We start from the raw sequence: 14,454 nt of genomic DNA on the forward strand, positions 1-14,454 counted from the left end.
AGTCATCTCCTGTTCAGCATTAACTGAAGCCTCTCCTTGCAAAGTGACTATCAAACCATCCATACCCGGATGAAGCAGAATGAAGATGAGGGGGCCACTGACAGACATTTATGGTACATAGTTTGTAATCTATTAAGCAGGTAAAGTGGGCGCAAGGAGGTTGAGCAACTAATTTGATCGCTGCTGGTGTTAAGAATGAAAGTGATCAAGCCAAGTTTTTGTACTGTGCCCTCCCGGCACCTTGGCCTGCCGGCTGTCAACACAGCCTTCATTTCTCTCTCTCCAGCCAAGTTCCAGGATTTACATGCACACAGACGTTGACATTTCCAAAGCCAACTGAGGTATTCAGCTACACAATTCCCACTGATCAGCAGGAGTTGCATAGTTAAATTGACTACCTGGCTCTGAAGATCTCATGCTCTTTACTAATTTTTAGAATTTGAGATTTTTTTCCTGTAAGGCAATTCTGTAACTAGACAGTTTCAGAGACGGGGGCAGGGGAAAATAAACCTCAACAAAGCTGAAAGTTAAGCATAACTCTTCTCAACGTCCCCTCCCCCACCCACAAGTACACCATCTGCTAAGAATATGGAGTCATTATACCAGGTTTCAGAATAACTTAGAGATGGTCTTGTAAAATTGGCTGTGGAATGAAGCATGCTGAACAATAAAATCCAGCGGGTAGAGGCTATTACTGGATGCAATGAAGGACATTGGAAAGGGTACCCTACTTAAGAAATAAAGGACCGATGCATCCGGAGCACCATGGCTGGTTCAAAGATTGTGCATCATTTAATAATCAATAGGCTTCTCAGCTATTGAAAGCATTTGGCCATTCAAACCATGTTTTCTCCAGACGGTTTTAAAATTGGCCTGAAACGTTACCTCCCCCTCCCCGATCCCATCACCTTCCTCTTGCTTACCTGGTACTGTGAAGTCCTGAGTGTAGATGATATCATCTTCAATGTCATACAAGTCATCATCCTCTTCCTCATTGTAGCCATGGAGATCTTCCAGATAAGGCACCACCGTCATACTCCTCCATCTGTCCTTTGTCTCTGGGCTAGGAGGTATGGGGACCAGAGCCTCTGCCTGAGTGTGTTTCTTACGAAACCAGCTGCAAAGAGTCCAAGGCACAGAGTTTCAGCATGGGCCCCCTTTCGACAGGAAGCCCCAAGAGTCTGATATGCCCCCTACCAATCATATCAGAGCTATGTTGTTTTTTTTAACAAATGGAAAACATCTTGCACTGTTTGTTCCCCCTTGTAAGCTTCACCATAGGGCAGAGTCTGGAGAGGCCAGTGGCAAAAAGGTGAATCCCGGGGCCTCTTGCTTCCACTGCTCTGCGGCAGGAAATAAAGTACGAGGTGAGCACACCAGTCCTGAGGGCATCCAGGCCACCGACTGCCATTGAGCTACCGAGAACCTCTGGTGGATCTACAAAACCATCCCTAGCGTTATTGCAGCAATGGCTATACACCGCCGGATACACATGACCATGACAATACCCACAATAGGACGGCTCAGGGGACTAGAAATAGGATACGGAACTTTTCACCTCTAGCTCACAGATTCCAGCCTGGCCTGAATGAACATGGAGAATGAATTACTGCCACTGTATATATACAGGGGGCTCCTCAACACAGGGGTGGCGGTGAGCAAAGTGAGGGAAGCCAGCACTCACTGCTGCTCTCTGAGCTGTACCTGATCTGCGGACAGACAGAAGATTTGTCTTTAGTGCTGAAAATCAAGCACTTTCTCCCAGCTTTAGAGAGAGTCATAAAATAGCATAAAAGGAAGAAAAGGGAACTTGCAGCCTATGAGTTTAAGGGCTATGGATCTTGACCCCAATCTCCCCCCTTCATGGCAATATACAGTGGGATCATGGCAAAGTCACTTAATATTTTACCCTTCCACCTCACTCCTGTCTTGTTGGAATTCTACCACCATTTAATCCATCACCCATAGTGCTGTTCTAACTTGCCATCTGCCCAGAGAAGAATCTCAGCATCAAATGCCATTATGAATCAGATCAAGAGTCTAACTGTCTTGCATTACGTCAATATCTCAGGAGCCAGATGGGTGGCCTTTCCCATTTTTCACTGCCCTATAATAGACATGCTCCCGTACAGATCTCAGGGCTGTGCAGCCGAGTTAAAAAAAACATTTCCTAGAGGTACCATTGGAGCCCCTGTACACCTAATCTAGGGTACAGATCCAATGCGCTTGGGTTCTCAATTACATTCCAAATACCATTTGCCTATAACAATTCATGGAGTCTTCAGCATGCAGGTTTCTCTGACATGCCTTACCCAGCCTTCACACATTCAGCTCTCTGTAACAAGAGCCTGTTCCCCCAATCATGCACCCTGATGACCCCACCAGCCTGAAGGATCAATGCCCATGGATTAAACATTCAGAAGGTCAGGCTTTGGTCATCCAATTGCTTCTTCCCACATCCTATGTGAATCATGCTGCTGGGCGGCTTCAGATCTGGCATGCAGAGCAGCACGTCCTCCCCATTTCAACAGGCAGTTCTGTGGGCTTTGCCTAGGAGGGTGATCCCACACACAGGAAGTGACAAAGGAGTTCAAAGCATTCTCACCTAAGGAGTGTCGGTGCAGAGCAGCTGGGTCCCCTGATGGGCTGCTATCCCAGCATTAAATATTAAACCCCTGCTTTTGTGTCATCAGTTGAACTGTAATTAATCCATGAAAGCCAATCCTTCTACACTAGCTGGGAAAAGACAAGTGCGCTGTTTATCAGGGGCTGCCTGAGAATAGTAGGGAGCTGCCCCTCACTTGCTGTGAAAGGACACTTTAATCAATTTGTCATTGTAAGCGGATCCGGTCTAATGAGCCTATATGATTTCTCCTCCAGCCTATTAGCTTCACTTTAGGGCTCATGAAAGGTGTTGTTTTTAGTCAGAGACTATGTTCTCTACCCACAGGACAGGTCTAGAATGGGCAGCATGAGCCACCCTCCCCACTCCCACACTACACCCCGTTTTCCACCAACGTGCCTCAGTCCTGACGTGGAGGGTCCATGAGTTCTGGCTTCGCAGAGGCTGCTGTCCCAAGTAGTACCAGGTGCATTATGAATGCTTAGCTACTTGGTCACATATGTAGACATTAGAAACAGCTTTTGGCTACCACCAACCTGGGACAGATTTGAACTGATCACCAAAGGGGACGGGAGAGATCCAGAATGGGCTCTTGGAAACGTATGCCATCCTGTTTTGTTTTAAACTGCCCCCGCGACCCGGAATTAAGCTGGGACACAGGTCTCTACCACAACACAAAATGCAATCATGATTGTGTTAAAGACTTAAGCTGGTTAGATAGTAAGCCTAAAAATGTGATGTTTTAGCAAACTTGTCCAGTGAAAACGAGCAGTTAATTCCATTTTCACACACGTCTCTCATTCTACTAGGATGGACCAATCAGTATTCAAAGGAGCAGCAAACGTTGTTCAGAACCCACCTTTGTGAGCATGGTTGAAAATAAAGTTATGAAGCAGCCTGAAGGGGAAATGGATTCCAGTTTTAATATGATCTGTCTAGAGAGATTCTTCCCCCCCCCGCCCCCCAAAAAGGCATTTGATCTTTTTGCACCTAAGTCTGTGCTGTCATTTTAAACTGAAAAGATGACATTTGATATGTATGTACCACCACTTCTTATCCAATGGTAGAATCATTTCCTAGTCCCGTTTTTTTTTTTTAGGGGTGGACAAGGCAGACAAGCAGTTATACCAGAGACAGTAGAAACTGCCTCTTTGAAGTGTCTGGTGCACAGGTTCAGCATTTTAAGTAATTCGCACTGGCAGTTTTTCCTGCCAAGAGAGTTTGAAGATGGTTCTCAGGGGAGCAATGGCAGATGTGGGGTTTCACGGATGGGCAACGAAGTGAGCAGCACTCCGCTGCGGGAGGTACCAGCTCCATGACCTCCCAGCAGTGCTTCATGTGTGGGCTCCATACAGTTTTGAACCAATAGCACCTTGAGGGGGACTGGAGACTGGCACTGGCTGCTTAGAAAAGGTAAGTAGCAGCCTATGCTGCCGCTGCATTGTGGGAAAGATGAGATAGGAGTACCAAATGCCGCCAAAGAGTCTGAAGGAGAATTCTTGGTGATCGTGGATGGGAAAAGCCCAGGTTTCATCATTCTGGAATTCTAGATTCTAACTAAACGAGAGAGGAATGTGGAAGAGATGCTCGTGTTCCGGAAGTAAAGGCTTCAAGATCCCACAAGGGCCTGGGAAACCCATACTTCCTGTGAACCTTCAGACCTCTTGCACGGTAGGAAGATTGTTTCAAGATTTCCAGTGTTATATGGGAAGCTGGAATGTAAATACTCCCTCAGTATATTGCCGATTATCTGCTTGGAGCTCTTGGATTTAAGTTCAGCCTCTCACTCCCCCAAAATAGAATCTCATCACCAACAGAAGATACTTAAATTCACTGGCTCTTTTCTGTTCCCTAAAGTGTCGCAGGGAGACTTATCTTTGTTGAACGCTGACTTGCTCGGTGCTACGCAAGGAATAGGATTCCTGCCCTCAAAGCTTGCTATCTGAGTGGAAGAGGCCACACAATACGGACACAAAATGCCCTGGATGACAAGAAGATTAAGGTGTTCCCATTCTGTATTGATGCAGATCTCCAGGTATTTCTACCTTAGGTGGAACAAGAGTAGCAGGTTTGGTGGAAAAGGAGGGATCGAATGCCACTTTGGTTTGTCAATTACAACCATTTGGCCAAATAAACGTAATACAGCTAAAATGAACAGCGAGACTTCCGGGGTGCTGAGTCACCAAAGCAGAAGTGGGCAGGTGCACCCCAATTGCATTTTAATCAGTAGTAATGCCTAGCTCTGGGTATGGGGTCTCTTCAACGTACATGGCACACAGAACCCTGTACTGACTTGGTTGTTGGACTGCCTTTCCGTGGGAGACTGCTCTCATTAAGGAAGTGACTGTACAGATACAACTTCACTCTGGGCTGATATGTGAGGGTCATCTAGCAGAGCTACTGCAGATCCACCACAGTCACCACTGATTTTTGCCGTGGGCGTTGGAGCTGGAGGGAACCAAGATATAAACGCTAGGCACTTCAGGAGAATGGAGAATAGGGGGCAGAAGTGAGAAGATGCTCAAGTCTGCTAATAATGAAGGAATTCTGAAAGAAGGCCTAGAAATTTCTAGCAGCTAGTGATGTTTGTTTTGCTGTATTTCAGCTCTGCCTCTTTCCTGCCTCCTGTCCTACTTTCCAGGAGAGTAAAAATAGGTTTTATTAACAACTGAAACCTGAATCACTGTACTGTAGTCATGTTGATTCCATCCTCTGGGAGATGAATTCAAACATTTACATATGTATCTATGCTAATCAGAATGTAAAGTGAGAGGAGAGATTCAATGAAGTACAAAAGGAAACCAAAGACCTGTTGGAAAGAGCCCCACAAGTAATTTGACGTGAAGAAGCAGACAGTTATTTCCTGTCAAGCCTCAGAAAGGGCAGGGACAATTCTCTGACATGGCTCGAGGTTCCGCCTGTCACTCTGAATTTTCCGCACATCTCAGTAGGTTGGTAGCGGGCAAAGTGTTTTCTATTGCAGGTCAGGCTACTGCTCCATCGAGTCTGAGCCTGGCTCAAGAAGTTATTGACCAGGGCTTTGTCGCAAGGTAACCACTCATTCTGTGCTAATCTAGCTGGGGTAAAAATCCCTGCCTGACTTTGCACTGATCAGCTGACACCTGAAGTGCGAGACTGGATTTGAAAGCTTTTGAGAAAGGAGAAACAGGCTTTATTTCACTGCTTAATCCCAACCACCATTTTACTGCTGCTTTGTAGGGGGACCGCACCAAGATACAAAAGCATTAATTCACTCAGTGCTAAGAGGTTGATGATTCAGTGACAGTCGCATCCTCCCTTCTTGCTAGGCGGGTATAGGGGTGGGGAGGAGAAAAGCTTTTGTTAGGTCTCAGAAGCACCACTCACAGAGAGCACAGTTTCTGGGAAAGGCAGATTCACCTGCTGCTTCTCTTCCCCACCTCCAACAATTTGCAACCAAGTGCGGCAGCAGGAAGGGGAAGAGACCCTTTCTTGCCATTTTGTGGGCTGAGGGGAGGATACATGAAGCACAAACCTGCCGCGGGAGGGGCATTAATGACAAAGAAGCCAGTTATGTGGAATGCTGTTCAGCAGCATTGCTGTAATCTACAGGGAGCTAAAGAGGGCAAGGCTTGAGGACAGAGAACCGAGGCTGGAATGAAGAATAAAGCTCTGAAGGCAGACTGGGGTTTAATGAGCATGCCTGGCCTGCAATCTGAGCTCTAAACCAAGCCTCATTCTTAGCTGACTCATGATTCCCTGCTCCTTTCAAGTCACATTTTATCTTTGCTTGCACCCAGACTTATTAGGCACAGCTGGAGCTTTGAAAGTGCTTCCTGGCTAATGCCACTTCTTCTGGGTCACAAATATTTTAAGCTTGCTTATTTATGATAGGGAAGATACTCTGACAATCAGATGCCTAGCTGCAGGCTATTCAACCCTTATCAAAAGGATAGGTTACTTGCATTTCCCCTCCCACTAATCATATCGGCCATGAACAGAAATTGGGTTCTGAGAAGGTCAGTACCATTGCACAGAGCTACTAGCAGCATTCTGATTTCAGCCCACAGATATTATGCAGGAACTGGATGGAGAAGGAAGTCATACAATAGTTCTCTGCTACGAATGGCACTAGCTATTCCTATGTAACAGCCAGACGACATAGGGGGCAAACCCAGATTTCTCCAGCCTCAGTTCAGTGAGCACTGGAAGTAAGTAGAAAAGAAGAGGTGAGCCATTCCCCTAGCTGATCCTGGACTCAGAGGTCGTACTTCAGACTCCAACACAAGAGAGACACGCAGGAAAAAGAATGGTGCTTAGAGCACAGATGGAGGCGTTAATGCCTTTAACACGCTTGCGTTAAGAGACTCATTTGCAGAGCGTGAGTAGAAGAATTAAAAATTCCCACCTCTGCGTCACACAGCGAAAAATAAGCGAGACCCAGAGGGCTGAGCAGGAGAAGGTGAGCAGGTGCTTTCCCATCAGTACCTTGTATCCAGGGGAGAATTTGGGGTTTGCATCTTCCCACACCACCACAGATGGGAAAGGCCTATTAGACCTCAAGCCCATGGCCCAGCGAGCGCTGGATAGCCCTTTAAGATACTTCAAATATAGACACATGCATTACCAAGTATGCTCAGAGCCTCTGAAAGGTATTACTGTAGCAATATGAAAACAGATTCCTTAGGATTTTAGTCCATGCATCTGAGCAGCAAGGAAAGCCTTTCCACAGACACACCCTTTGCATCTGCTGCCGAGGACTTTTTGGTGAGTGAGAGAAGAGGTGGCCCACTAGCCTCTGCACTAGTGTAACAGGCCAGCTTCACTTCCACCAGTAAAGAGCCAAGTGCTACCTCCCGCTTGCTATGAACCGTTGCAATCATATCTATGGCTGAACAAATTAAGCGTGACGCTTCTGGGGAAGAAGGCAAGATGGTTGCCTTGGAAACGAGGGGCAGAGGTAGGATTCTGCAGCCACTTCTTCACTTTCGATTTTCTTTTTAAGTGCTGCTGCAGGGTCATTGAATTGAAGTTACCAAATGCAGTTTATGAGCATTAAGCCCTTCAGTAACAGTGCAGGGCACAGAAGGTTAGTGATCCACAGGGAACCGAGGCTCTGCCTCCCTGGCTCTGGGCAGCGTGTCTGCACTGGGCCACGTTTCTATACCAGCACTTGTCTGAGAGGCTTACAACAAAGCCTGTTTATGAATTTTTTTTTTAAAGATGCGCTACCAGGCTGGTTTTCCCCAACCAGCAGTGCCCTGGAGGCAGCAGGCTCCAAGGCTCTGTCATTATTACTCATGGGTTGACTGTCGTCAGCTCAGACTGAATAATTTGCCCTGGCTGGTGGGCTAGGAGAATTTTAATTCATTCCAGTTCAGTTGATGGTTCATGAGACTGCAACGGAGAGTGGCTAGTTTTGAGAGAGCTGCTGGAGTGCGGAAAGAGCTGGGAAAGGTTAGCATGTCCCTGCTGAACTACAGATGAAACCAACCCCAAACACTGTGTAAATACAAATGTAATACAAGAGAATTAATTTAGTTTGTGGGAACGAGGGGAAGGCGAGGAAGGCGTCTGGCAGAAACCAGAGAGTCTACGGCAGGCTCCACTCCCATTCACAGACATCATAGGCCCATATTCATCCACTCCAGGTCACGTGGTGTGAGGAAGCTGCCATGTTATGGGGGGAAGCAATAGCCATGGGAAGAAAGTGTGGCGGAATGGCAGCAGCTGAGAGGGTGGACAATAAATCTGCACCAAGTGTTACCAGGCCCTTTCTACCTCCATTGGCTCTGCAGTGTTAAGAGAATAATATTACGCACTTCCACAGCACTTCATTTGATCCATCGTTGGTTCTCACATCTCCGCCTGCACCCAGGAGGTAAGTAACTGCCATTTTGTAGCTGAGGAAACAGTCCCAGAGAGGAGAACTGGCTTGTCCAAAGTAACAGCATATCTGCTGAAGAGCTGGGAACAGATGCCAGGTCTCCCAACTCCCAAGACTGTTCCAACCAGATTGCTATTTCCCATAACAGCATGCAGTTTCCTGCACCACAGAGCACAGAACAGAATGAGGACAAGGATGACTCAGGGAACACTTCTGCCCTCTCACGCACGGATGGGAGCCTTACTCTACCTCACACCTGCCCAGTTCCAAGCTGGAGAAAACACTGGCCTGGAAGCCAGAGGCTATTCCTGCAGTCTTGTCTAGGACCTTTACCTTCCACATGGGCAATCACCAGTGACATCAGTTTAGCATCTCAACCAAAGGATCAAACTTCTACAAACAGTGTACCAGGGATAAGGAGGGATGCCAGCTATCTCAAGCTTGAGTGGGGACCTATTCCCAGATCAGCTGTGGGGCTTTTGGGAAGTCACTTCAATTGCTCTGTGCCTCAGTTTCCCACGTGTAACAAGGGGATAAATATCAACATCATGGGTAAGGGGGCGGAGAGAGGAAGTGTAAATATCAAACTGTTACTGATCGTGACGGAAGGTGTTGGAGAGGGCAAAGTGTTATTCTAAAGGTCCGAGAAGACAGAGGGCTAGCCCTGCCCTGGGAATTAAAGCTGATCATTTTAGGAATGCACTTGAAGAAAAGCTGTCTGCCAATCAATATATGGATGAACACCCACAGACTCGCCATTGGCTGTGGTCAATTGCGTTTAACCTGACTGCAGCTTATTTAGAAGTTGGGATTAAGTCCTTCCATTTAATTTGTTAAAACAAAGCAAGGAGGTGTGAATTCTTTTCCAAGCACATTCTTTGCTGCCATGCCAGCATTCGCAAGAGGGCGATGACAGACCCGCCCTGGGCCCAAGGATGTCAGTTTGTGGCACAGGTGAGGTTTGCCACTGCCATTTGCACCCAGCTTACTCTACTTTCTCCTCTCTCCTGCTTGCTCTGACTATCTGCAGGGGCTCTGAAGAAACATTCTCTTCGCTTGCAGCCTAGCGAGGCAGACTCAAAAGCTCTTTGCCACAAGGGAATCAAGTGTACAGAGAGTCGGATAAGCTGCTCAAATACCTGGCAGCTAGCGACACATGGGAGCCAGCGGCCCAGCCCCACGTCTGAAGGGCCGCACAATCCTGCAGTACAAAGTAGCAGGCACAAGGGCAAGCAGTGCATTAATGCTTTTCAACATATATTAGCCCATTTCACAGACAGCCCAAGACATGCTTCGATGCAGCACTCATTGACTGCAGGAGCCTAGCACCAGCAGTGATGAATTAGCAAGAGAGCAGAACGGGAGGCGTCCTGAGAAGGGAACAGCAAAAGCATTTGACACTGAAGGAGTCAATGGTGGAAAGAGGGAAGAGTGGCTGGCGGCAATATTAGGGTGCAGCAAAAATAAACTAGTGTGGACTTGGAGGAGCCACCAACCCAAGAGTCATGGTGCCATAAAGTCAGATGCTTTCTGCTCATGCAGAGTTCAAACAGTCCCCTCTAGAACAGTCCCCTCTATGGCCCAGGACTAACCCGGGTCTCCTCCACTGCAAGTGCACATTCCTATCTCAGGCCCAGTCAGATAACCAGCATGCACATGTCTCAGAAAGGGGACAGTTTACCCTGCTATTAAAGGGTCAGTCTGCCTGTTAATTTAACTGACCAGATAGCTGCTCTTCAGACCTTTGCTCTTTCTAGGCATTAGGCAGATGAAGCTCTACAGAATACAAGTTCAAATTCCTCTCTGGTTCCGAGCCAAGGTTTCTGCAAGCCGCCTGCAACACACTCCCTCATGACATTCACCAGGAGATCATACGACAGCACCCGAGCTACAGCTTTAGCTTTTCCATAGGAAAGACTAGGAGACACAGATGCTTCTGGCCGCAGTCAATGGAAGCAGACCACACCTAGTGCCTTGCAGGATCAGATCCTGGTCTTCACAGGGTTCCCAAAAGTGTTCTTGGGCAAGCTCATATGCAAGAGCTCTGCTGAGCAGCTGTATTCTAGCCAGCGGCTATGTGTTCCCTCAGGAGCACTTCTTAGTCCAGGGATAGGTAACCTATGGCACGGGTGATGAAGGTGGCACGCAAGCTGATTTTCAGTGGCACTCACACTGCCTGGGTCCTGGCCACCGGTCCAGGGGGCTCTGCATTTTACTTTAATTTTAAATGAAGCTTCTTAAAAATTTTAAAAACCTTATTTACTTTACATACAACAATAGTTTAGTTATATATTATAGACTTATAGAAAGAGACCTTCTAAAAATGTTAAAATGTATTACTGGCACTTGAAACCTTAAATGAGTGAATAAATGGCACACCACTTCTGAAAGGTTGCCGACCCCTGTCCTAGTCAGACAGGAGACAAGCTCTCATTGCCTCCTCGCTGAAGCATCCTTAGAACACTTTTTGTTCTTGTACTTTTATCCAGCCAGGAAATCTCTGCTCAGAGGCAGCACGTTCAAACAATTAGTTAAAAAGGGCAGACAAAATATTCCCTGTCCTGGAATCCTTCCTCAACCACTGGATTCTATATGAAGCAACCACTACTCAGGGTCACTTCTGCCACTACACTGAAATCCAGTTCTGTCTCTTGGACATAAAGAGACAGAAAACATTGATCCAAATCCCTATTTCAATATCCTCAGCTTCAAGGATCCCTCCCCAGCCCACCTCCCCTGACCACGCTGCTACTATCTGGCCCGTGAATCTCATTATTCGTGCTAGAAACACATTTTATACACCTTCATTATTTACCAGTTAACAACTGAAATGCTCCAGCAAGATGCTTAAAGAAAAAAAGAACACCAACTAGATTTAAATGTAAGTTGCCACAGCTCCAGCAGAGCTGGGGGAAGGGTATCTAGTGACTTCCACGTGCGCTGTCAAAAGAAAAAACAAGTTCACAGAGATAGCACAGGTATATTAGCATAAGAAGCAGAAAGAGAATGACTAATAGGAAGAAGCTGAACACTCACTTGTGCTGCCTTATCTGCTGTATTGAAAATCTCTTGGCTGGGTCATATTCAAGCATCCCTGAAAAGGAGGAAAAAAAAATCCAGGTGTGATTCACAGGCACTCTCAGCCAATTTAGAAGAAGGAAGCACAAAACCCCACCCCTCCCTTTCCTCTCCTAACAGCACCCATGGTTTCCAGTCCCCCGGCCATGGGAGTTGAGAGAGGCCTTCCTCTTTAAATGAGAGATAGCAGCATGGGATGGAGAGAGGGTCAGGAAAGTCAGCGTTTAACCCCAACTCCACTGCTGTGCGGATCTGAGCAAGGCTGTACCTCACCTTCAAAGTGGGGCTAACCCTTCCCTCCTTTGCAGTGTGAAGACTGAGGTCAAGTTCTCTCCCCCATCCCCAGCCAGTGAAGGGTTAGGGTCTCTGATTTCACAGATCACCACCATGGGTCAAACTTTACCCAAGAGGAGCCAAAGGCTTTGGAGTGGTGTATACACAACTACACAGCAAGCCAGAGACTGCATTCTAGGCACAGATCTCCCTGAAGCCCCTCTAATTAAGGGCTCTTGAACAATGCTCTTGTTGGATGGATGGATTCCCCTCAGACACAGGTGTTAATGGATTCCCCTCAGACACAGGTTGCCTCCCAACCCCAGAGACTCATTTATTGCAACCTCTGCCCTTACTTTAATTTTTTATTTTATTTTATTTTATTTTTTTTTTAAAAAAAAGAGTCACAGTTCAAGGGGAAGAGAAATAAAAAGTTCTCACACCACTCCCTGGAAACTGGCCAATGAGGCATTAACCAGTCCAGTGCCCTGCATCTCCATTAGCTGCATGCAAGATACAGGCATTCCCCATGGAAACCACCACTAAGTCACTAATCTGGTGAACACCAACAACATGCTTGGCGCTGTACATAGATTACAATACAAGGACATGATAGTCTAGGGACAGAAGCCAAAGGAACTATAAATAGGGTTCCAGGCACCATATGGTGGGGATGCAGCTGCTGCCGCGCTGTGCTTTTTTGGAGTGAGGAATTCCAAACAGTTTTGCTTTCAAATGAATCGTAACAGTTCAAAGAGCAGAGGGTTAACACCAAAAAACCTTGCAGCAGTAGGGCAGGGAGGAGGGATTTCGAAAGGAGGAAAGGACTGCAGAGACCAGTGACTTCAAGCATAAAGGAAAGGGTGGGAGGCGACTTTGAAATATGAGTGGAAGAAGTGATGGGAGTTAGACAAGCAGAGCAGAAAGGGTAAGAGGAGACTGAAAGTTCTGCTCTGGTCTTCTCTCCAAGGCCAGGACAAAGAGTATGAACTTGATGCAAAAGGCAAGGGAGAGTCAGCGTGGAGGGACATAGTCAAAACAACAGCAGAGAAAGCACTTTTGGCAGTAGACTGTTGGGCTGACTGTAGGGGAGTTGGGCAAGCCAGAGAAGAGGCTGCTGTAGTCCAGGTAAGAGGTTGCCAGGGCCTAGATTAGAAAATGGGTTTCTGTGGTACAGGTGGACAAAGGGATGGATTTTTGTGACAAGGTATGGAGGACAAGACACAGGACTCAGCAACAGCACGTACACCTGGCATAGAATGAGAGGGCCCCGAATGACAGATTTTACTGCCAGATTAGATAACACGGAGAATGGTTAGGTTGTTGGCAACAATAGACAAGGTATATTCTGTTGTATCAAGTAAGGGACACAACTGCCTTCAGCCGTCACTTGCATGTTAGTTGATTCCCCTACACACACACACACTTTTAAAGAGAAATAAGACATGTCCTGCGTGCAGGAATTTTTTTTTGCAAGGCTTAACCCAAGAAGAGAGATTTTTCCAGCAACCAGACCAAAGGTCACCTAGACGAGGCACTTGAAACCACAGAATGTCCAGCCATGAGATGACTTTCTTCTTTAGAGGCAATTTCAAATGTGTGTACCTCTATTCAGAGTCTGAAAGTAATCAATGCTGCAGGAGGCCCCCGCCCCTCCCAAAACACCTACCTCTAGAAACACTGAGAAAGGTTAGCAAAATATACAATGAAAACTTAATCCACTGCTTCACAGCCAATTAATGTGATTTTAAACAAGGTATACACGGTGGCCAATCCCATTACAGTTTTTGCTAGGCCTGACAGGTTCTCTGAGTAAGAAGGGCACTTTATGCAGAGAGGACAGGCTAGTGGGTGGGTGGGGGAGATCCTAGATTTACTTTCTCCTCAGAAATTGCAAGGTAGCATCGGGTGACCATCGTGCCAGAGCCACGCTGCCATAAAGTTTATTCCAAAAAGATGGGGGCAGATCCCCATAATTAAAAGTGCTCCTATATGCCAACCCCCCACCTCCCCTCCCCCCACTCCAAAATATATATAAAACCATGAATCTCAGCTAATCCCATCAGGGTTCAAGGCTCTAGATGGAGCAGGATGAGTACTTTTCATTTGCTCTGCTAAGACAATAACCCTGTGATCAGCAGTAGGGTTCCCCCCAGTCAGTAGAGCAAAGCTGAGGGGGAGCTATGCTAATTGCTCCCCGGCATGTGGGAATGCACATTTGGAACAGACACCTCAGATCAGTTTCTACTGGGCAGGTGTCAGCCTAAGACAGTGTTTCTCAAATGCAGCCACTGTTGTCACATGCGGCCAACAGGGGTTTTCTTGCAGGGGCAGCCTCCCGGTCTGAGATGTGTGTGTGTGTGTTGGAGGGGAAGGGGACAGGAGAGGGGAAACTGGCCTGACCCGCTCCCTGGGGCTCCTAGATGCACAGCCTTGGTGTTGGCTGCTGGGGCTTCCAGCTGGGCCCTGCCCTGCTCTGGAGACACCTGGCGCACAATGCTGGAGGAGCAGGCAGCTCATGAGTTCCCCACTTTTCTAGGGGTGGTGGGGCTCAGGCTTTGGATGTCAGCCCAGGGGTGGCATTGAAGGCAGGCTCTGGTTGGGGGGCTTTGGT

The 14,454-nt window shown here is 47.2% G+C and overlaps 1 protein-coding gene across 1 annotated transcript in view; it reads right to left on the reverse strand.

Moving 5' to 3' along the window:
• Positions 1-14,454, reverse strand: part of STK11 (serine/threonine kinase 11) — a 75,174-nt gene that overhangs the window by 15,208 nt on the left and 45,512 nt on the right. Inside the window, exons 7-8 of the mRNA XM_030540871.1 lie at positions 11,526-11,583; positions 924-1,117 (exon numbers count right to left, since the gene is read on the reverse strand). Of these exons, the coding sequence (XP_030396731.1) occupies positions 924-1,117; positions 11,526-11,583 (252 nt within the window). The remainder of the gene's footprint in view (positions 1-923; positions 1,118-11,525; positions 11,584-14,454) is intronic.

This window comes from Gopherus evgoodei, chromosome 22, assembly GCF_007399415.2.
Source record: "Gopherus evgoodei ecotype Sinaloan lineage chromosome 22, rGopEvg1_v1.p, whole genome shotgun sequence".
Classification (NCBI taxonomy): domain Eukaryota; kingdom Metazoa; phylum Chordata; order Testudines; family Testudinidae; genus Gopherus; species Gopherus evgoodei.